Source organism: Typopeltis vanoorti, chromosome 5 (genome assembly GCF_054136105.1).
Source record: "Typopeltis vanoorti isolate ZY-2024b chromosome 5, IOZ_Tvanoo_1.0, whole genome shotgun sequence".
In the NCBI taxonomy this organism is placed as follows: domain Eukaryota; kingdom Metazoa; phylum Arthropoda; class Arachnida; order Uropygi; family Thelyphonidae; genus Typopeltis; species Typopeltis vanoorti.
Window position 1 is genome coordinate 132147251 of NC_143553.1, and position 24429 is coordinate 132171679.

Below are 24429 nucleotides of genomic sequence, written 5' to 3' on the forward strand. Positions count from 1 at the left end.
TTCTTAGTTAATCTGTCAACTCTTGCTAGGAACTTTCGATAGGCTTTCTTCTTTTTCAGAACTGCCTGATTAGTTTGTTTCATCCACCATGGAATTTTGATTTTTCTATCCATGCAGACAACTTCATCACATGCCTCTCTCAATGAATCGGTCAGTGTCTTTCATAGTTTGTCACTGAGACTCAACAGTTTAGCTCTCTTTCACAAATTCTTTCATTTTTTCTTAAATAATATTTCTGTATTTGAGTCTACAGCTCACTGTAAAAGCTTCTCAATTTGTCACCTGAGTTTCTTGTAAGGTGGGAAAGGTTTAGAGGCATGTGATCAAGATAGTAGCAGATCTGCAGAATGCTCTTTATGAGGATAGACTGAAGATATACTGGTTACAGAAATTGGTTGACAGGTTAGATGAGGTGTATCGAGGGTGTGAGGATTAGATTTTTGCTTGGAGTGTGAATTTGTGAATTCTGCATGGATTTAACTTTGGCCCTTAAGCAACCCCATTCCTCTTCTTTTTAGTTATACAATTTCTACTGCCATCTTCAGATTCTTCTTAACCAACTCCTGATCATCACTGATCTCCTTCTCTTCAAGTTCATGTTTCTATAATACCAACCCAAGCCACATTCTAGGTCTACCATTATCCTCTGTGATATTCCACATACGGTGGTTTCCACTTTTCCAGTTCTCATATAAGTGACGATTCAGCAAATTGATTTCTTGTTATGATCAGATAATTGACTGTGAGGGACTAATCTGGCAGCTCAAGACTGTGTGATCATTATTCCCAAATGGAATGAAGTTGATACCGCATTCACAGTGAAATCCTTAGAGTCTGTACTGCATATCTGTTAACAATATATGTTACCCCTCCATTTGTATTCCAGTCATGTGTTACTAATGTAACAGCTGTTGGATCAGCTGACACTATCACCTCTTTAACCCCTTGTTCCTAACACTTCTGGTACTACTGTATAAACACAGTAGTACCAGAGGTGTTAGGAACAGGACTATTCTATACACAGCAATGCATCGCCAGTGTATAGAATAGTCCTGTCCCCAGCTGCAGCAAATATAAACCTTGGGGTCCAGTTCTGCTGTATACTAATTTCATTTCCTATTCCATTGTTATAATCCATCCTCCCTTTTCAGTCATCCTTTCCACTTTGTTTTTTTCAGTTATGTAACTTGGTTGAGAATATGTTTAATGAATGAAAGAAAAAATAAGATCATACATGTTCACTATCAAAAAATGGCACTGGACAGTATAATAATTAATAATTTCAGTAAACTTACATATATCAGCTTAATCAACTTAATGACTATAATTCCAGGAAGAGTGTAAAAGCAAGATTTGAGATAGAGTTTAGAGTTACTTCATATCTAATCAGTCATATGGCTATAGATCTAAGGCACACTGTAGAACATTTAAATACTATAAAGGCATGTGGAAGGTTATAAGGAATATGGGTATAAACCAGGATTTAGTAATTTACCTTATTTTAATGGTATTAACAACACCAGATGAACTATTTCATAAAAAAATGTTTATTAACTGGCTTATATTTCACTAAATTTCAAATCAACATCTTCGGAGCCCAAAGCAACATGCATACGTAATAATGAGTACGTACGTAGTTTATTCACAATATGATACCATGTGAAAAGGGAAAAGAGATTTATATTAAAAATTAAATATTGCAAATTATGGTCTTCCAAGTCTTTCTATCTTGAGCTACCTGGTAGATGTCAGATGGATGTCAGTTCAGCCCTGACGGTTTCACATATGTATTGCCAAAATTGTTTGCATGGTCTTCCTCTGCTGCATTTGCCATCTTCTGGTTTATACAGGATGAGGGATTCCAAAAAAGGGCAAGACTTCAGGATGTCTGAGTTCTAGTTTTTTTACTATACTGACAAGTGGTTCTTGCTTAGCCAGATTTAGCACAGCAGAGTTAGTGATGCAGTCCATCCAGGTGTATCCAAGGGTCAGTCTGAGACATAGTTCCAAAGGAGTTAATTAGATCTGTAGTTTTTTTGGTGCTTATTGTCCAGGTTTGAGAAACATACAAAATGGATCTACTGGTTGCATGGTATTGTCTTAATTTTGCCTTTAATGATACCAATGATGATTTCCAGATGGGGCAGAGTTTGTTATGGAAGACTAGAGCCAGCAGCTGTTTACGTTTTCTGATATCATTTTCTGTATTGCTGATGTACGATCCAAGGTATTGAAAGTCCTTTACTCTTTCTAAGGGTTTATTGTTGATATGAAGTATAAAGTTTTCACAGCCTATTGAGAATACCTTGGACTTTTGGATGTTGATCTGCAGACCAATAAGTTTAGCCTGTGCCTCTAGTAGACTGAGATGTTTTTGTGCATTTGTTGGTTCTGTATCAATAAGTACAACATCTTCAGCAAAGCTAAGATCAGTTATTTGCATGGTGTGGGTGGATATTTTAATGTTAAAACCAAGATCTTCTGTGTTGATGGTCCGGCAGATGTAGTCCAAGCATATTAAAAACAAATAAAGTGCTAGTACATCACTTTGCAAGACTCCTGTTGTCACTGGAAATGATTCAGATGTTTCTGTTTTAAAGATTACTGTAACATTGTAATCTTTAAGGTGCTGAGATTGCTTATATTAGTTTTGAGGGTAGACCATAGAACCTGAGTATTTTAAACATTGCTTCTCTATTAATGGAGTCAAAGACTTTTTTGAAGTCTATAAAAGTTAAAATGAGTGGTAAGTTTTTATCACATGAACCTTCTATGATTCTTCCGATGCAGTGCATCTGTTCTATTGTACATAATTTTTTTAGAAATCCAGCTTAGTTTTTCTTAAAAGTGGTGTTAAGTAAGGTTCTATTCTATTGAGTATCATCCTATTGTAGATTTTAACTGTGGTTGATAGCAATAATGAGTAAGTGAAACAATTCAAATTGTAATGGACAAAAGATCTAAAGTCCTAGTTTGGCACCCTCTAATGTTGTAAAAAAAAGAATAACAGCCATGTAGAAGTCGATCTTAAGATAACAGTCTCCCAAATTTTTGGCAAATTAATGCAACTATTTGTTTAGGTTACAAGAATTCTTCTTAGCCATGGCTGACTCTAAAAAAATTAAAGGGTGCCAAATTAGGACTTTTGATCTTGTGTCTGTTATAATTTGAATTGTTTTGCTTACTCATTATCACATATACATGCTACTTTGTATAATATAATAAATTTAGTTTAATCCTTTATCCAAGTGTGAGCAAACAGAGTTTGTGCCTGAAAGTATCTTCATTCTGGGGTAAGGTAGTACAACACCGGGCAACTCGTTGCAAAGGTGGAGCAAGCTAACATCACTCCTATCTCAGTATCTCCCATAATGCAAATCACATCTCCTTGCGGATATGTGTAATGTTATGCATTAAGGGAAGGGCCACTACCCAGACTAGTTTCGACCTTTATTGAGGTATAAAACAGTGGCACACCGTTTGGTAACTCCTATAGCTAGAGATGACCTTGCTAATGCTTCTGCCTGGTATCTCCACTTGGGCCTGGCTCCCACTGAAGAGACCTCAATAAAGGTCGAAACTAGTCTGGGTAGTGGCCCTTCCCTTAATGCATAACATTATACATATCCACAAGGAGATGTGTTTTGCATTATGGGAGATACTGAGATAGGAGTGATGTTAACTTGCTCCACCTTTGCAACGAGTTGCCAGGTGTTGTACTATCTTACCCAAGTCCTGAAGATACTTTCAGGTGCAAACTTTGTTTGCTCACACTTGGATAAAGGATTAAACTAAATTTATCATAGTCTAACCAAGTGAAAAATAAAACTTTCAACATGCTACTTTGTACTCTGCAGATGCTGATTTGAAATGCAGCAAAATATAAGCCAGTCAATAAACATCTTTTTTTTTTTTATGAAATAGTTCATCTGTTGTTGTTAATACCATTAAAATAAGTTATGAATAACATTCAGTGCCTAAGCTTGTCTGTTAGACAAAATTTAGTAAATGCGATCAAGAACATAAAAGGTCAGGTAATTTGTCAGCCTTTTTGGCCAAGTAGTTAACTTATCCTTTCTCCAACTAGCAGGCTATCAGTTTGAATCCTATGGGCACTGATATTTGTTACTGTCATTTGTAAGTGGGAGATTAATTTTATTGCCCTTCAGTGGAGGCCTAAAGTGTCTTGAAAAGTGCCTTGTTTGGTGTCTGGTGCATGAGTTTCCAAAAAAACAGAAAAACGTCCTATGTCCACCCACATTGTTGCTAAAGTAGAAGAGGTCTACAACCGTTCATGGGTGATATTCACATTTAAAAATTATATAAATAAAAAAATATTCAAAGTTATTTGGTATCACAGAAATGCCAGAATGCAAAAGTGTTTTTTCAATTCTAATCCCCACTGATGAAACTTAATAAACTGGTCATGCATTTAGCACCATGGGTGTTCTAAAAGTTAGATCATCCAGGTCATATGTTGGTGATAATGCTATGGATGTTAGTAAAGTAGATGTGAAAGTGAGTTTTTAGTGAAGAGATTGTATCATGGTTTGTATGTTGTGGCAGGTTATGATGAAGCTTTTTTGATGGGATTAGCTTATAAGAGAGATTTGCTTTTGTCACTGTTATTTCTGCGAGTGTCTTCATAGGTTTCATTTGATGGAAGGATATAGTGGGGGGGGGGTGCAGTGAGAGAAGATAAACTCTTGGACATGACCAGTGGCAGATTTAGGCATTAAGGGGCCCAAGGCGTTTGCGATTTTTGGGGCCGTTTAAATTATTAAGTTACAAACAATTCATTTTCATTTTTTTTTTTAATATTTTATGTATAATTGCACAATGCATACCCATACATACATAACAATAATTACTTCACAACAAAAATGATAAAATGTTTTGTATACATATAAATATAACTTTAATTGTATATTACATATTATAGGAACAATTCGATAATATAATCACATTCAGGTACAGTCTGTATTTTGTACATAAGTATTTTATGAAATTATACTGGCACTTTTCTACTTTTTGCAGCAGCAAATTTGTCAATTAATAAATCAAATTCTAATTCTTGTAATACAGAATTTTCAATACATCAGTGACAAATTTGATAGTCGATCTTGCCCCAATGAATTGGCAAGATCGGCAAGATACATATCATTCTTATATATATTTCCCAATTTAGAAATGCAATCGTTTATGTCGTCTTTACTCATATTGATCAAAAAATAATTGAAAATGACTTAACACATTAGAATACATATTAATTTTGGTGGAAATTTCGGTACCCAATCTATCACAAATCATATTATGAGTTTCTATGACTAATAATTTGCGACCTCTTAGAATTCTCATTTGTGTTATTTGATGCTGTATTTAATTCATCAAAATGTCTTTTTTGTTTCTTTATCCGGTTTATTTCATAATTTGTTTCATCAGTTAATAGATTTGCTTGTCGTTCTATGGTTTCAAAATCATTTTATACATCCATTATAAAATTATGCAAAGATTTTAAAAGTTTTTACACATTGTAACAAATGTGTTTGAACTTCTTGAAGTGAAAGACTTGTGTTATTTATTCTTTGCAATAATCTATCCCATAATATTGTTAACACTACAATTTCGTATTTATCAAAATATTTTGACAGTGTTTTGGCTTGCTATCTATTATCTGGTTTTTCAAGTTCATTTTCGCCTATTTTGATAAGAAGTTTTAATGTTTATAATTTAATCACAAAGCAGATATGGCATCAGCTCGTGATGACCATCTTGTGTCGCTGATTCTTTTAATATGTTTGGAATTTGTATCGGCAAAACTGTCTGTAAGTAAATTCCATTGTTGCGTAAATTTAGAAAAAAAATTATATGCGTTCCGTACGAAATCAAAATAATAAACAGCCTTTGAACAAGCTTCAGCAGCAGAGTTTCCAATAATGTTAAGTGTGTGAGTGGAACATGGAATGAAAATTGCTGATTCGTTCAACATCTTAATTCTTACTTGTAGATCATTATATTTGCCAGCCATATTTGCCGCATTGTCGAATATTTGGCCACGACAATTTTTTATATCTAAAGATAGAGCATTTAAATTGTTAAAAACGAGTTCCTCTAAATTTTTTGCATAATGGTTATTTAATTGCAGAAAACCAAAAAAAGCGTTCCAGGACATCTCCTTTACCATTTACATATCTCATTATATAAGTTCACTGGTCTATATGGCTCACATCAGGTGTGAAATCAATGATCAACGAATAATACAGAGCTTCTCTAACTTCCAAAATTAATTTCTCCTTTACTTCAGTCCCCATTAAAGAAATAAATTCATCATATATCGTATGAGATAAGTAATTAACCTTCCCACTTCCGATATTATCATATCTTGTTAAATGATTTTTAATAAACTCATCAAACTCTGATAAATATTCTGTACAAGTTATAAAATTTCCTCTTTTGTTAACACCACCAACACTTTCATCTTCTCTGTGCCCCCGAAATCCTAAACCCAACTTACTAACAACTTTACTGTGGCTACAACCAATTCTTTTTAAAACATCTTGCCAATATTTTTGTTCAATATTAATCTGAGAATTCAATATTAATCAAATGAGAATCAATACGTCCTGTTATTGACAATCTTTTTTTAAAAATCAGCATTGAGGAAATATGTTCTTTCACTGTGCGTTTAAGATTTTTCCAATCATTGTATTCTGTACTAAATTTAGTAATAGAACGTGTAAAAAGTTTGCAAACATAGCAGTATATCATTTTGCTACTTTCTGAAAAAATAAGCCATTCTCGATATTCTTTTGTGCCATTTGCTTTTTCACAGTAAAAATGAACACTGGAAATATTTCAGTAACATGTCTGATTTCTGTCATTATATTCAACTTTTAAAGGTGTTATGTCTCCGATATTGCACGGTTTATTATTTATAAAGTAATTTACTATTTTCTCCGATATTTTGCATGGCCATAAAGCGATATCTTTTGGAAAATTATCGGAGTCTGGTTGTTTATGTTGATCTGCATCAGCACCTCATTCTTTTTCTTCTTCGGCATTTTCCTCTGTGTCTTGCACATCTCGTTCAAGTTCAGCATTGTCGGTTGTTTTGTCATATTTGGCATCTTCTTCTTCCTTCGCAGAATTTTCTTCATTTCATTCAGCGTTTTCTATTATGTTATCATTTTTTAGACTATCTTCTCCTTTTTCGTCTCATTCATCACGTGTTGGTTGACGATCTTCGTTGCTCTGAAATTTAGATGAAGATGAAGTCAAAAAAATCTCCAAGGAGTTTTTTGAGAGAGCAATAATTTTTCTTTTTTCTGCCCCAGATAAGTATGTTCGTTTCATGGCTAAAATATTAAATATGCACATATATTCAAAACAGTTATTTTATAATTACAATTACAACAAAGGATAAAGGATACTGAAGGTTACATTAATTTCATTGGTTCCTTAACCGTTTATACCGCCTTTATTTGAAGCGGTCGATTTGGAAAACAAAAATGAAAATAGAATTTATTTTATTATATAGTTACAATTAAACAACAGTACAGACAGTAGTTCCAAGAATTAAGACAAAATTGAAACAAAATGGAATATTAGTTTTTCAAATTTTTACTAAAAAATATATATATAGTGTGGGCTGGAGGGTCCCTCGCTTTGCGGGGCCCGAAGTAGCCGCCTCCTCTGCCTGTGCCTAAATCCGCCACTGGACATGACAGAGAGAAACCAGTCTCCATGCCATCACTTGGCCTCGACAGTGTCCCCACATACCACTACTCAGACTTCCTTTCCAGACACAACCTAGCAGAGTATGTGGCAGTGCTGGATTATGCACCAGTTGAATGGGAAGCCTCCTGACTTGTTACTGACAGGTTTGGGCCCATACACCAACTAGTGGTCAGACTGTGGCACCACTGTTTTAACTGCTGCTGCTGCTCCTCGAAATGGAGGAGTTTACAGGTCTCTAAGTATGTTTGTCATGGCCTTGAAGGGTATCACTCGCACTACATGGAGAAGAGAAGGGAGGGAAAAACAGAACATGAATTTTTTTTTTCAGTCAGGCCTACTTGAATCAGAAAGGAAATGCTTCATACACTGATATCTTTATCCAGTTGCATTTAGAAAGTGAATCAATCTGCTGGTCATTTAGTGGCAGAGCTGTTGCTTGAATATATGATCCTGTAGTTTAAGAGTTACTTTGACATGCTAACCCTTGAAATTATTGGTTGACTGAGGTTTTGCTATTTGATGATTCAGATAATGGAGTGATCTTTCTATAATTATGAGGATCTTTCTCTTTCTATGGGCTCTTGCTAGTTTATATACAAAATTTTGATTTTATTAAAATTTAGTAAAAGATTATCTGTTATATTTGCAGTCTTTTAATTATTTCTTTGCTATTTATTTTAGTATTTTTTTTCTTTATCAGGGTGCCAGACATACATTTGGAGAAGCTGTTGGAAAAAATATTGCAAATCCTACTGCAATGTTACTCTGCGCAGCTGCAATGCTTCAGCATGTACATCTTGAATCTTATGGAAATCTCATTTCTGATGCAGTAGAAAAAGTCATAATGACTGGAAAGGTAAAGCACTCTTTTAAATAAATCATGTTATTGATCTTTAGCAGAGCCTGGAAGGGGAAATAGATATTCATTAGGAGACAGTAAATATAGATATCCTTAATAAGACCAAACACTGATATACTCTTAAGAAGGATATAAACAGATAGGTAAATATCTCACTAGTGAAGTAAATTATGTTTGACAAGAAACTATATTTTTATTATAGTTTCTTTAAAAACTTTTTAAAGAAAATATTTGAGAAAGTGCATTCACATATGTATATGCTTCCAAACATAGATGCAATTCTCAAGCTGAAATCACTCACTGCAGGATATTTTTCCCTTGGTACCAGTTTCCAAAAGTCAATGCCTATCTCCACCCTTGACTGGAAAAAGGGGTCACTTTGAAGGTCGCATAACTCCAATTGAATAGTGTCATGCTGCTCTGAAATGTCTCATTTGATTGGATTGTTAAATAATGTCAGTTGTGGCCACATGTGAAGTCAGAAAATGGCTTACTGAATTGCTCCAAAAGTTGGTCTAACATTGGCATAGAAAACTTGAAGTCAATGTCATGTCTTTCCTCCATCAACTCCCTGCAGGATGGGAAATGTACCAAGTTTCCTCTGACTAGGGTGAATTTAAAAACCTTCAGTCGACTTGTGAACCCATCTAGGTGCCCAACTAAATCTGAGATTGTTTGGTTACGTTCCTGTAACTTCACATTGAGTTCATTCATGTGGTGTGTGATGTTAGAAAGGCGAGTAAGCTGTTAAAATGAGGATCGCATAGTTTTGTGTTTAGTTCTTTGTTTGTCTTCTTGTGTTCCTCTAAAAGTTGTTTTATTTCCGTTCTCAAAGCAAAAAACGTTTCAAACAGTTCCCTCTGCTTAACCAACATACTTCTGTGTACAATACTAAATCATCATATTCTGTTAAAAAAGAAAGAAAGAAACTTGCAGTGTTCAAGGCCCGATTTCCACCCTTAATTAGATTCACACACTTCATTACATTTTCCATAACATCCTCTATCTCGAGAATTTTACCACACAGAGTCTCCTGGGGTATAATACAGGGCAATTGATTCCAGCCTTCCTTAGTGAGCCAACTAAGCCTGTTTGAGTACCACGCATTGATTTGGCGCCATCTGTAGCTATGAGATTGTTGATGTCGCCAGTATTATTTACAACCTTCGTAACTGCATCATAAATGTCTTGACCTTTGGCTGTGTTATGCAATGACTCTAATGCTGATAGCTCTTCATTAATAACAAAGTCTTTGGTAACAGTTCGAACGAAAAATTAGAAGTTGAGCTGTATCTGTTATGTCAGTTCATTCATCCAGAGCCAATGAGAAGTAAGCTGAATCTGTAATAACACTTTTTAATTTATTTAATATGTGAGAACCTATTTCCTTGACTCTTTTTGTTACAGTTTGTTTTGATAGTGGGATGCTTTCAAACTTACAGGCAATTTTATCTTCCCCAAATGCACGTATACCATTTTCACAGAACAGTGTTTTACAAATTCGCCATCAGATAATGATTTTTTTGCTTTTGCTATCCCTACGCTTACAACAAATGGTGCCAAGAGTGAGCTTTTTTGTATTGATGTTGGTTTAGTAAAAATAGATTTCTGAACACTAACCTTTCTCTTCAAATTTGTCCAACGTATTCTTGGTATTTAGCGGCATGATGCTGTATGTAGTGGCAATTTGAGGTTATATTTGAGGCTATATGTGCACAGACAATACTTGCAAACACACAAGGCACTGTGGTTTCTTGTCATTATTGTTTATAAACAGAAATTCATTTTCCTATTTCTCCTGAAATGACCTGTTTTCTTCACAGATCTTACGTTTCTTACTTATAGTACACAAAGGCTGAAGTAACTGACCAGGAGACACAAACTGCAACAGTAACACTGTTAACTGTGAAACTGAGTCTCTGAAACTGATCACTGTAACCAGAGCAGAGCAAGTGACTTTCAATGATGCGTTATTCTGGAGCACATAGAAATCTATCACTCCCACTACTACAACTTGCACAGAGAAGCAGTTGATTTTATAAATTGAGTAATCTTTTTAAAGCAATTTTGATTTCATGTTGAGAATATAAATTGTTTCTGTCCTCAGAAATAATGAATATAACTAGTATATCAATCAGAAAATCTGTAGTCGAAACTAATAGCTAAATTGATAATACATATAATTTAATATAGTTTTTATCCTGCCGCGGGCCGCACAAAATCACATTATGGGCTGCATGCGACCCGCAAGCCTGCTGTTGGCCACCTATGCTCTAGAGAATTCAAAAATAGTCTGGTTATGTAATTCTCATGTAGGATCATTATCAAGAATGGAGTAAGTATCTGTATAGTAACTCTGCCATTTTGTAATAATATTCTTCAGTATTTAGGATAACTGTTGCATTTCCTTTGTCTGCAGGAAGGATCATAATATTTTAATTTTCTTTAAAATTTTTTATTGCTTGGAATTCTGCTTTGGTAGCGTTAGGTTTTTGGTGGTTTAGCTTGGTTAATAGTGAAAACAGATTCTAATTGCATTAATTTAGCTTCCTGAGGTAGAAGATGTGGAGGAGCTCTCTCACCAGGAAAATTTTGATTTGGAACCTCCTCCACTTAGGCATGAAGTTGAAAGAGCAGCTTAACAGCAATAAGGCACCAGGTACAGATGAAATCCCAGCAGAGTTAATTAAGGTTAATTAATTAAAGTTAATTAAGGGGATGGAGGTATAATAGTGGTTCATAGATTGATTACAAGGATATGGGAGACAGGATCATTGCCTAGAGACTGGAAGAAGTCTGTTTTCATACCACTACATAACAAAGGAGATATGAACGCATTCAACAACTATAGAACTATTAGTTTAGTATCTCATGCAAGGAAAATTTTAATAAAGATCATGCTAAATAGGATTGAGGCAGAGATGCTCAAGGAACAAGCAGGTTTTAGGCACCAGAGATCAGATTCTTTGCCTTAGACATAGAAAAACATAAAGAATTTAGACTTCCTCTGGTAATGTGTTTCTTAAACTACTCTAAAGCTTTTGACTGTGTTCAGCATGTGAAACTGTGGGAAGTAATGAAAAGAATGGGTTTTCCTCAACACACTATCTGGTTGATAGCCAACTTGTACAGGGAGCAAGAAGCCACAGTAAGAAAAGGTGTTGGAATGACTGATCGGCTTTAGGTTGGAAAAGGAGTAAGGCAAGGATGTTTACTTTCTCCTCACTTGTTTAGTATATGTATGGAGGACATCATGCGTGAAGTATTGGATAAGCTCAAGACAGGGATTAGGATAGGAGATAGATTGATCAGAAATCTGAGGTATGCTGATGATACAATACTCCTTTGTAATGGCATGGAAGAACTAGGACAAATTCTTGACATTATTAACAGGATCACTAATAACAGAGGACATCAACTAAATCCTAGCAAGACAAAGATTATGGTTCTCAAAGGAAATACAAACAAGGAAACTCTTGAGAAACAAGTTTACCTTAATTGAAAAAGAATTGAGGAAGTCAGCAAGTTTGAGTATCTTGGAATCCATTATTAATGTGAAGAGTTGATGTTCAGAATGCATCAGAAGAAGGTTAGGAATTGCTAAAACAACAGTCAGAGACTTGTCTAAAATCTGGAAGGATGGATCTATCTCCACGGGAACAAAGTTGAGGATTTTGGATGCAGTTGTTTTTCCAACAGCAACTTATGGATGTGAGACTTGGAACCTAAAGCAGTCAGATAAGAAAAGGATATCTGCTTTTGAGATGTGGTGCTACAGAAGGCTGTTGAGGATATCATATACCGAAAGGCATACAAATAAATGAGTGTTAGAAAAGATCAGTAGAACTTTAAGGCTCCTTAAGGATATTAACAAAAGAAAGTTAAAATATTTTGGACATAATGAAAGGATGGAAGGAGGACTTCTCTGAACAGTAATACTATTACTATTATTTGACACCTCCAGGGAGTCCAAAGATTCATCGAGGGAGGGCACCTACTCTCCATCACTCAACCTCATCATCTACACCAATGCCATCTACTGTCCACCACCATCACTATTATTTTCACAGACAATCACAAACCTCCATGCCAATGGCGGGATTCGAACCTACAGCCTTTTGGCTGGAGAGCAGATACGCTAACCACTCGGTCAACCAGGCCGGCATAATAGAAGGTAAAATTCCTGGAAAAAGAAGGGGTAGACTTTCAATGAGATGGATGGATGCTGTGTGTGTGTGTGTGTAGAACAACTAATCTTCAGAGAGTTGAAGTCTCCAGAAAAGCAAACAACAGGACTACATGGCGACGCCTGGTGTAGCACATCACTGAGCATCGCAGTGACCATACGGCATCTGTGGATGTCCAGTGAACATATAGATAGAGATAGAAGGAAAGAAGCAGCCTTTTCAATTTTGGATATTATATGTGTGTGTGTACATATATTATGTGTATGTATATATATATGTGATAAAGATACCAAGCTATTTTAAACCTGGTTATATTCCATTTATATATATATATATACACAGTGAGTCTTTTTGTAGATATTTCAAATGAGATGAAACTCATCCATTATATTAGATGATATATATACATATATGTATGGGTGTGTGTGTGTGTGTGTGTGTGTGTGTGTGTGTGTGTGTGTGTGTGTGTGTGTGTGTGTGTGTGTGTGTGTGTGTGTATGGAAAAAACCTTGTCATCATCAACTCAAATACCCTGGTGTATATAAAATATTGTGTGGTTGTGATATTCCTTATTTTGGGCAGACAGACAAATCTGTCGAATTGCGTATGGAAGAACACATGAGGGACATTACTTACAAGAAACATCGAGCCAGTGCATTATCATGTCATATCCTTTTCTCGGCTAATCCTAATGATGAAAACCAAAGTCACAAAGTCTGCTGGGAAAAATCTACTAACTTCTTCCGTTGCAATGATGAACTAGAGAGAAAAATCGTGGAATCTAGAGAAATCATCTTCATTTCTGTTTATCCAAATAATAAGTTTGAGCTACAACCTCCCAGATTGTCATTCAGCTGTAATCATGTACTGGTGTTCACGAGATACTACTAGCACGCACTTTCCCAACAATACAACTAACGAAAGAACAGCTTTAAATAAAACCACAACAATGTCAATATATATAGAGCCTCTCTATGATGTTCATAGTTTATTTAAGCTTCAGTTTTTTAGTTTTTTTTTCTTTTTTCTTTCTTTTATAATGTCACCTGATGAAGGCTGTTACAAGCCGAAACTAGTCGTGTTTTTATATTAAAACCTTTTTACTTAAATCTCGGTTCTAGTCATTCAATTCTTTATAAAAATATGTATGTTAACCGAGTTAATGATCATTTTTTCACATATATATATATATATAGAGAGAGAGAGAGAGAGAGAGAGAGACTCTTTTTGTAGATGCTTCTGTAGATATTTCAAATGAGATGAAACTCATCCATTATATTAGACGATATACATAAAAATGGAACAAGCATTTGTTAACATAATTTCTCTCTAAAGCTCAGATGCAATGTATTCTGGTAGATGACAGAGAGAGAGTGAAATAAACTAGTTCTTCTTGTCATGGAAGACTGGTAATTGTTTAACAGGTAGTGGAAGAGAAGAAGCATGTAACATGCTGGAAAAAAAGCAATGGACTGGTGTCAAAATTACAGAGACATGCCAGATCTTACAAATTATTACACGTATTTTGAATTTGGCTGTTTTATGTGTTCTCTTTGTTGCTGAAATTGAAACAGTGGTAAATAAATAAATATAGAGACTGTGTAGCTCAGTAGAAGTGGCATTTGCACTCTACGTCACTTGACCACACGAAGAGAAAGGATTTGGTGATTCAAATCTAGTTGCCGACTAGAGGAAATTTTTCTAAGCCTTTTTTCGACCAGTTCCCAAGTTAGTTGATCTCTGGCACGGGCTAGCGGGTTTTTTCTCCCGTAAACTCAAGAAAATCAACCATCGAACCCACACTTTTCAGACATTAAAAATATTGTGTTAGGGTTAGGGATCATGAGATGGCGGCACTAGCTTGCCGCCTTCTTCACTGCGTACCGATGAATCAGTGATAGCCTTGGGCCAGCTATCTCTCTGATTGGCTACCAGTGGAGATTGAACTGCCCACTCAGTCTCCAAAAAGTTAGATCGGGTAAACGGCCCTGCCTACTCCCCATATGGGAACAAATACAAATAGGCGTTAGCTGATTTTTTGATATATATATATTATTTATTTATTTATCCATTAGGTGTGCACCTTTTTACAAAATTCCTACTACGTGCTGGGAAAAAAAGCAATGGACTGGTGTCAAAATTAGAGAGACATGCCAGATCTTACAAATTATTGCACATATTTTGAATTTGGCTGTTTTATATGTTCTCTTTGTTGCTGAAATTGAAACAGTGGTAAATAAATAAATATATATATATATATATATATATTATTTTGAAAGTTTATTTTTCACTTGGTTAGACTATAATAAATTTATCCAAGTGTGAGCAAACAAAGTTTGCGCCTGAAAAAATCTTCGGGACTGGGGTAATGTAGTGGAACACCAGGCAACTTGTAGCAAAGGTGGACTAAGCTAACATCACTCCTATCACTACCTTACCCCAGTCCTGAAGATATTTTCAGGTGCAAACTTTGTTTGCTCACACTTGGATAAAGAATTAAACTAAATTTATTATATATATTATTTATTTATCCACTAGGTGTGCACCTTTTTACAAAATTCCTACTACAGGCGAGTAGATTAAATTTTTTTTGTGACCAGTAGGTTTAAGTGGAATTTCTGAATTCTTGTTATATGGTTTTAGTTTATTGGTGACCTTTTTAAGAAGCCTGTGAAGTGTTCTGATTTGTGCATTGGTAGGATCATAGTCAAAAGGAAGGTAAGTAAATTGAATTTCTAAGTAAGGAGGCAAGCTTAACTGTGTGATCTTTTTGGTTTAAAACACAGTGGCATTCCCCTAAGGTGCTTTCGTAATTACTATTCTATTTTTGTTTTTTATTCCCTGTAGTGCTTTATATTCTTTCTTTGAGAGGTTGCTTTTTAGTGTTTTGCATGTGAATACACTGGCTACAACTAGTCTGATGTTGTTGGCAATATTATTATTATTATTATTATCAGGCCTCCATGGAGTTAAAAGACTCATCGTGGGAGGTCCTTCCTAAGAAACACAAAGTCTATCAAGACTCATCGAGAGGAGATCCCCCCCCCCTAAGAAACACAAAATCTATCATACCACTCCTTGAACTCATTGACCATTGTCACTCTCACCACTCCATCAGGCAATGCATTCCATGGTTCAACCACCCTCCATGCAAAGAAACCACTCCTCACCCTCTTGCTCACAGTTTCCTTTCATAACTTCCAGGGATGGCCTCTTGTCATCACTCCTTCCTGCTGTTCAACCAAGCAAAAGAACTCCCCAGTGTCAACCCTGTAACCACCTCTCAACAGTTTAAAAGTCTCAATCATATCACCTCTTCTATCCACCAAACTCTGCAGTCCACATTCCCTCAGCTGATGACTGCTGATGACTACTGATGACACACAAACTGGTCTATAATTAGACACTTCCAGTCTGCTACCACCCTTATGCAATGGCACTATCTTACCTTCCTTCCATTCCATGGGCACCTTTCCAGCAGCCAGACTTTCATTGAAAAGCCAGGTCAAAGGCACTGTCAGTTCCCTAGCACATTCTCTCAAAACTCGTGGTGAAATACCATCCAGTCTCACAGGTTTACTGACATTCAGAGTACTCAGTATTTGAAACACACTCTCCTCCTGTACCTCTAAACCTTGAACCTGCCCTATCCCTCTAGCATTAAAACTGACTCCTCCAGGATGAAATACTCCAATAAAGTGTTCATTGAACAATTCTACTATGTCCGCTGCATCAGTCACTCTATTCCCATTTTTATCCCACAATATCATTCTTCCACAGTCATTTCTCCTCCTACTGGCCACATATCTAAAAAATTTCCTAGGATTTTCTTTGGATCTTAGGGCTAATCTCCTCTCATATTCCAGTTTTGTCTTCCTTACCATACTAGTTACTCTTCTGGCATGTGTCTTATACACTTCATGCATCTTCTCTTCTCCTGTCTCCTTATATCTCTTCCACAGCCTCTTTTTCGCATGCAATTCCTGTTTATTGTTTGTCATCCACTTTACTCCAAATTGTGTCCTCTTGTTCACTCGTGGTATACAACTTACCGTTGTTGCTAACAAATATTCTTTCATAATTTCCCACGCACTAATGATATCCCGGCCTTCCAATTCCTCCCTCCATGAAACTTCCCCAAGTTGACGTCTTAGACTATTCTAATCACCTGCCTTATAATTCCACATACGTTCCCGTCTCTTTGATACTCCTGCATGTCTATTCATTTTCCAAGTCAAAACCATATGGTCACTCTCTCCAACTGGTGGGAGAGATGTCATCTCAGTTATTATCAACTCTTCTGATGCTATAACTAAATCCAAAACTCTTGAACCTCTTGTTCCCTCTGTTACATGTTGCCTAAGACATTTGTCCCTCAAGAATTCTAGAAATTCCATTCCCTTATTGCTACATGCATCTTCCTCTCCCCAGTTTATATTACTGTAGTTAAAATCTCCCATAACAATCATTCTTCTTGCTCTTGCCAAACTCAACTATCTAAACATTTCCTTATCCCCACCCTCTGTACTCCTGGGTCTGTAGCAACACCCCACTAAATATCCTGTCTTGCCCACCTCTACCTCACACCATATGCTTTCAAATTCATTCGTGTCACTGCCTTCCAAAGTCTTCACTCTTAGAGGACATAGGTCGTCACTTATCATAAGCAGTACTCCACCACCACGCTTTCCCTCCCTATCCTACCAAAAAATGCTGTACCCAGCGACTTCTATTCCTGTTATTATATCCTCTTCTGTCAACCACATCTCAGTGATCCCAATAATTTTTGGCCAGGCTGATGCTATCTGCACCACCAATTCCTCTCCCTTATTCTGGATACTCCTGGCATTAGTTGTAGGAATGCTGAATATACCTCGTTTTACTTGTATCATAATTTCTTCTACATGAATTTTTATAAGTAAGAGTGTGTAGTTGTGGGCACGAGCAATTGCGCTAATTGTTTCCAACTTCGGGGTAAAGGATAATTGGTTAATGATGGTGTTTTTCTGAGGTTGTTGAGGCTTAAGAGCTGAGTTTTTCAATAGATTGCCATACTTCTTGATGTGCCAACATCTTATTTTTTGAAACTCTATCTGCTGAAGCATTTTGGATGTCGAAGAAAGGCACAATCGTTCAAAGGTCATTGTTAAGCGTATTAGTCTTTAATAGCTCTTTTTCTAGTGCACAAATAGCTTCATTTGTGTCAGCAAGAAGAATGAGTGGCACAAATCTTTTCTCATAAAATAGCAAAGCTAGTGTGCCTGTATATGTGGAGAGCCTTTAGTGAATTAAACTGGCATTTCAATTTAAATAGTGCTCACTTAAATAAGACTCATCCTTTGATCCTCATTCCAGTGGCCAGGGCCACCCACTTTAGCCCACTAGGCCTGACTTTGGTTTCCTTTCTTCAGCCTCATTTACCCAGAGTTAGTGCCTACATGCACACATATCTGAGATCCCTTATGATGACAATGCAATGATACCAAAATATTGGAAGTATTAATTAAACTTATTATAATTAATATTCAGTATATGTTGTAATTTTTTCAATAATAATAGTTATGAATAGCGAATGTAAATACCTTGCAACTGAAATTACCATAATCCATAGTGATTCTCGCCCACAAGACCAGTCTGTATGATAAGTTGAAGCTGAAGATATCTAGACAACCGAACAGACTAGCCTTTTTAAAATGCTGCTGGGATAATTAAGTCATCATAAACTGTGTTAAATTGAAACACTGGTTTAATTCACCAAAGGCTTTCCACATATACAAAGTGCACTACTTTCGCTCTTTTACAAGAACAGATTGGTACCACTTGCGTTCTCCTTACTGACACCAAGCTATTCATGCGCTAGAAGAGGAGTTCGCTACTACACCGAACTGTGGACGATTCTTTCCAACATCTTGGATGCTTCAAAAAATGAGATGTCAGCACATCAAGAAGTATGAAAGTTTATTAAAAAACTCATCTCTAATCCTAAACAACTTCAGAAAAACACTGTTGTTAACCTATTATCCTTCACCCTGAAGGTGAAAGAAATTAGCACAATAGCTCATGGCCACAACTATGCACTTGCACTTATAGAAATTCCTTCAGAAGAAATTACGATACAAGTAGAAAGAGGTATTCTCAGCATTCCTATCCATATTGCCAACAACATCAGACTGGATGTAGCCATTATACATACGCATGCAAAACTATCGAAAAAAGAAAGAATATGAAGCTCTACAGGAAATAACAAACAACAATAGAATAGTAATTATTTTCATAATTACTATTTTATTGTTGTTTGTTATTGATGCAGATGAGTGAAATGCCACTATAATAAATCAAAATATATCAATAAATCAAAAAGATTATACAGGTAAGCTTGCCTGCCTATGTAGAAATCACTCTACCATCCTTCCTTTAGACTATGATCCTACCAATACACAGATCAGAAGACTTCACAGGCTCCTTAAAAAGGTCACCTCTTGGCCTGCAGAGATCACCAATAAACTAAAACCATATAACTGTATATGGGCTGCCAAACATCCGTAACAACACTCATCCTCAGATCTTCATCCCAATGGCCAAGACCAGTCAGTTTAGCTCACTGGGGTAGGTTGGCGGGGGGGGGGGGACATTTAGGACTCGAGGGCCGATTTTGTTGCCTTTCTTCAATCTCATTTATCCAGTGTTAGTGTCTGCGTGCACATATCATTGTTCTGTGATCCCTGACATAACATTGCTGAAATCTCGGTAGTATTAATTAAAGTTATTATAATTAATATTCAGTATAGTTGTAATTTCCTCATAAAATAGCAGTTTTGTTAGTGCTGTGGCTGATTTTTAGCTTGTGTTACTACCATTATGGAATATGTCCACCCTCAACTGCAGTGCAACTCTCACAACATCATACCATGTGTAGCCCCAAGTTATTCAGAAGTTCTTGAGGCAAACTGGCTCACTCCTCCTTCAGAGCCAGGATAAGACCTTTTTTGTTTTCTGGAGGTGAATTTCAAGCAGCAATTAGTCTCCCTATTGCATCCCAGATGTGTTCTATTGGAATGAGATCTGGTGAGTGTGCTAGCCACTCAATTTGATTAATATCCTCAGTCTCCAGAAGTATTTCCACTGCTCGTGTGCAATGTGATGTGGCATTGTCATCCATAAAAATGAATTTTTAGCCTAAAGCACCACAGAATAATTAAACATGACATTGAAGAACTTCGTTGCAATATTGTTCACCAATTATAGTCCCATTTTTCCACTTGTAGCTCAGTTCATCTATTAAGCATAATGCTTCCTCACACCATGATCCCAGCACTGCCATATCTGTCCCCTTCAGTAAGTAGTAACATTTTCAAGCCAGATGAAGTGTCATCTAGAATTGGAGGAAAGACTAAAATGATTCTCATCTGCAAAGAGTGTATTAGCCCATTAACGTCTTGTCCAATTTTTATGGATACTGAAAATTTGCTCTACAATGAGTGAGCTGTAGATGATGTGACATAGACTACAGATAGGCCTTGGGGCATAAAGACCTACTTGTCGCAGATGTGTTGCCACAGTTTGTCAAGATATCCGCATACCTGTGCTTGAATGGAGCTGACTTGCAAGCTAACCTGCTGTGGTGCATTGATTATGTTTTGCTGTTATAACCAAAAATTTGTTTTCACTTCATGCTCCATTGTAAAGCAAGGGCAACATCATAGCAACCTCTGAAACACATTCCACTAGTTGTAAACACTGCCCATAACCTGGATACAATGCTATGTGAGATTCCAAACTCTCTGGCAATATCAGTAATTCTGCAGCCTCCTTCAAGCTTTCCAATAATTCTTCCTTGCAAAAATCATTTAGATGATATCTTTGAGACATTACAAGACATCCAAATTTGCAAATTTATTCCTTCATGAAAAGAGCTTCCTTCAAACAGAATTCGCTTAGCACAGCTTTTTGCTTTTTATCGTGTCGAGTGCTACTACATTACCCCTTTGCATGCAATTTGAAAATATGAATGTGTACCCACTTTCTGCTCAAAATCAGCAGTTATACAAATTGCCACAAGCTGTTCCATCTGAATTTGCGGTTGTAATCTTCAGAAATAGTGTTCGTCCTTAGGTTTTGGACTCCGTGTATATCAGGAATTTAGTGGCGATAAAAGACACATGCTGGAATATTTCAGTTTGATAAAAATAACAGTGTTGAAAATTAGAAGTGTTACTGTCTACTAAATATGGTGTGCCATATTTTTAAACCTTGGATATACAGGATACATGTGCCAAACCTAAATTGTTCCAACTTGTCTTGTATTCTTTTTTACCTCAGATATTTTTCTTTCAGTTCATGATATTGCGCATGCCTCTTTGCTAAATGGGAACCTTTTCAAAACATTTCTTTCCTCTTTTCCTTTTAATTTCATTATCAAAATAATATCTCTCTTTTATTTCTCTGCTGACTAAATTTTCCGTAAAGGAATTCAGAATTGTTCAGAAGTACTTTATGGAAGAGTATGTAGGTTAGCATATGATGATACAACATGAGGCCTATACGGGCAATTACAGCACCATTTTATGAAACCGGTATAAAATGGTTGGTTATATTGTATTTTTATCTATCAGTTATATGTTTTCTCCTGGCTGGTTTACCTAATTGTGTGACAAAAAAAAACCTGCCACCTCTGTATAAGACAAGCTACTCGCCTTCAGTTAAAAAGACGTGGTAAAGCTTCTTTGCAGCCTAGACTGTCAAACCAAAGGGACATCATCGAAACTGACTGAACTATGTGTAGGTAATCATTTGCAACCCGAAAACACTGACACCTTTTGGCAACAATATTCAAATTGTATTTTATTTTTCACAAATGTCAGTTTCAAGGTAATATAATACTGAAATATTTGACTGTAAGATTAATTGCTCTGTTAGCTTTAGAGCTTACTTTTGCATTACTTTCTTACTTTCCATCCCTCTGGGTTAGTCCCGAGGGGGTGGAAAGAGGGGAAAATAGTTCCACTGCATAAAGGAGGTTCCAAGACTGCTGTTGTAAATTACCGACCGATTAGCATATCAGGAATCATTGTCAAGGTCTTGGAGAAATTAGTCAAGAGAAGAATACAGACCTGGATAGATGAAAATGGGATACTGTATGGGGGACAACATGGTTTTGTGAAGGGTAGATCATGCCTCAGTAACTTGCTCACGTTTTATAACACAATGACGGCTGAACTGGATAAGGGTAATGGGTTTACAGTGATACTACTGGACCTTGCCAAGGCCTTTGAGAGGATACCACATGGAACTCTAATCAGTAAACTGGAGCAGATGGGGATGGATATAGGGTTGGTAAGATGGATAGGAGGGTTGATGGAGAGATACCAGAGAGTGGTTTATTCAGGAGTGGAGTCCAAAAGACGGCTTGTGACTAGTGGTGTGCTGCAGGATTCTGTTCTTGGACCTCTACTTTTCAATTTGTTCATTAACGATATAAGAAGGGATCTGAGAGAAAGTGTTCACTTGTTTGCTGATGATGCAAAGTTGGGTAGAGCAATAGTGAGTGCACAGGATGTCAAAATTTTGCAGGATGATTTGGATAGTTTGGAGGACTGGGCTAAGGAAAATGGATGTCAATTTAATGTGGCAAAGTGTAAGGTTATGCATTTTGGAGTGAAAAGATTAGCAGCAGTATATCACATTGGTGGAACCATACTCCAGGAGATTGATGAGGCCAGGGATTTGAGAGTGTTGGTGGATAAGGAGTTGAAATTTAGGGGGCATATTGCAAAAATGGCCAAATCAGCTCATCAAATCACTTGGTTGCTGAAAAATACTTTAACATGCAGAGACAAACAAGTTGTTGTTCCTCTGTATCGAGCCTTGATAAGACCCCATCTAGACTACTGTGCCCACATACGGGCACCAGGGTTTCTTCTTGATGGGGAGGAGGTGGAGAGGATCCAGGGACGAGTGACCAAGATGATAGCAGGTCTGTGGAATGAACCTTATGAGAACAGGTTGAAGATTTGTGGGTTGCAAAAATTGGTTGATAGGTGGAAAAGGGGTGATATGATTGAGACATTCAAATTACTGAAGGGTTTTTATAGGATTAATCCGGAAGATAATTTTGAGAATAGGACTGGTGGTGGTGGGAGGACTAGGGGCCATACATGGAAGCTGGGCAAGAATGTGGTTAGCAAGAGTGTTAGAACTAGGTTTTTTACTTGGAGAGTGGTGAATGAGTGGAATAAGCTGCCAGCGTCTGTTGTGGGTGCTATGACCGTGAATGAGTTCAAGGTGAGGTATGATAGATACTGTGTGAATGTCGAATAGTTGTTCTTGACATGATGTTAGGGCCTCCCTCGATGAATCTGTTGACTCCTTGGAGTTGCCCAAGATGATAATAAAAATAATAATAATTACATAACTCTGCTCATTTGCAGTGGTTATTTCTGTTTCATGCTTGATGTATGAACAACACAGTCTTGTTAAAATTGGGATATAAGAGATTCAGTAAAATCCCAAATTATAAGGAAAACTGTAGGTAACACAATTTTGAAAGACCCATTCTTGAACTCATGTTTATTATCATTAAAGACACATTTTCATCTGGGGGGGGGGGTTAGATACATTTTCCATTGTTTCTGAAATAATTAGCTTAAGATATGTTCATGAATTTTCTGCTACTTTTCTTAAATATATACTATAATTATTTAGAATCATCTCTGTTTTCTTGTTTATATTTTAGGTAAGAACAAGAGATATTGGAGGTTATGGCACCACTACAGAATTTACACGTGCTGTAATTGAAAATCTTTCACATTAATTATTCATTGGAGTGTAATTTACATAATTACTTGTTTGTTGCATAATTTTTGAAATTGTAATATGAGATAGCCACTGCACTATCTGTTAGTTGTATATTATTCAGAAAACAGAGTTGACAGGGATTCGCAAAAATTTTTTGTAGAAAAATAAATTATTAAAATTTCAAATGTATTAAATTAAAATGATTAAAATTTTTATATAGAACTTTTGATGTGTGATTTTGTTCACCTGCTAGAATGCATTTGTTTTTGGGATTTGTTTTTTAATGACAGTCCAACTCATGAACGTTTGTAAGCACATGACTGCCATCGATGGGCTAAGTGTTAGATAATCTAGTAATTGATTCTTAGGAAAGCATCAAAACAATACTTTCTCAGATCATTAGCTTCCAATAAGCAAGAAACTTAGAAAATAATAGAGTAGTATTGGTGTTTCAAAAGACTAATAATTTGAGAAATTTTAGCATTCATTTTGTTAACTGACACTGATTCTGTTATCTTATTTATATTATATGATTCACATTCATCATCTCCATAACATCTGAAATATAGTTCATATTCAAATCTAGAGATAACTGTGTATGTAAGGATGGAAAAGTGATACATCCAGGATTATACAGATTAAATATATCTATTCCTGAACACAGCTAAGTATGAAAAAAATAGGACTCTGCTTAGCAGTATTCATACATGTTGAAGAAGAACAAGGTGTTTTTTTGTAAGTGGAGGTTTCTGTGGTTTAGAAGTTTACATGGTATATTCAGGTAATTGGACCACATTTTTTTTAATAAGCTATATAAAACACAATGAATTAATAAAAGACCCAACAAGTTTT

General features: G+C 36.2%; 1 protein-coding gene across 2 annotated transcripts in view; it reads left to right on the forward strand.

Annotated features, from left to right (window-relative positions):
- Window positions 1-23799, forward strand: part of Idh3b (isocitrate dehydrogenase [NAD] subunit beta, mitochondrial) — a 148551-nt gene extending 124752 nt beyond the window's left edge. For both annotated transcript variants that reach the window (XM_090392734.1, XM_090392735.1), the window contains exons 7-8: window positions 8438-8593; window positions 23516-23799. In XM_090392734.1, coding sequence (XP_090248860.1) covers window positions 8438-8593; window positions 23516-23593 — 234 coding nt within the window. In that variant the 3' untranslated portion in view covers window positions 23594-23799. The remainder of the gene's footprint in view (window positions 1-8437; window positions 8594-23515) is intronic.
- Window positions 23800-24429: the final 630 nt, after the last annotated feature.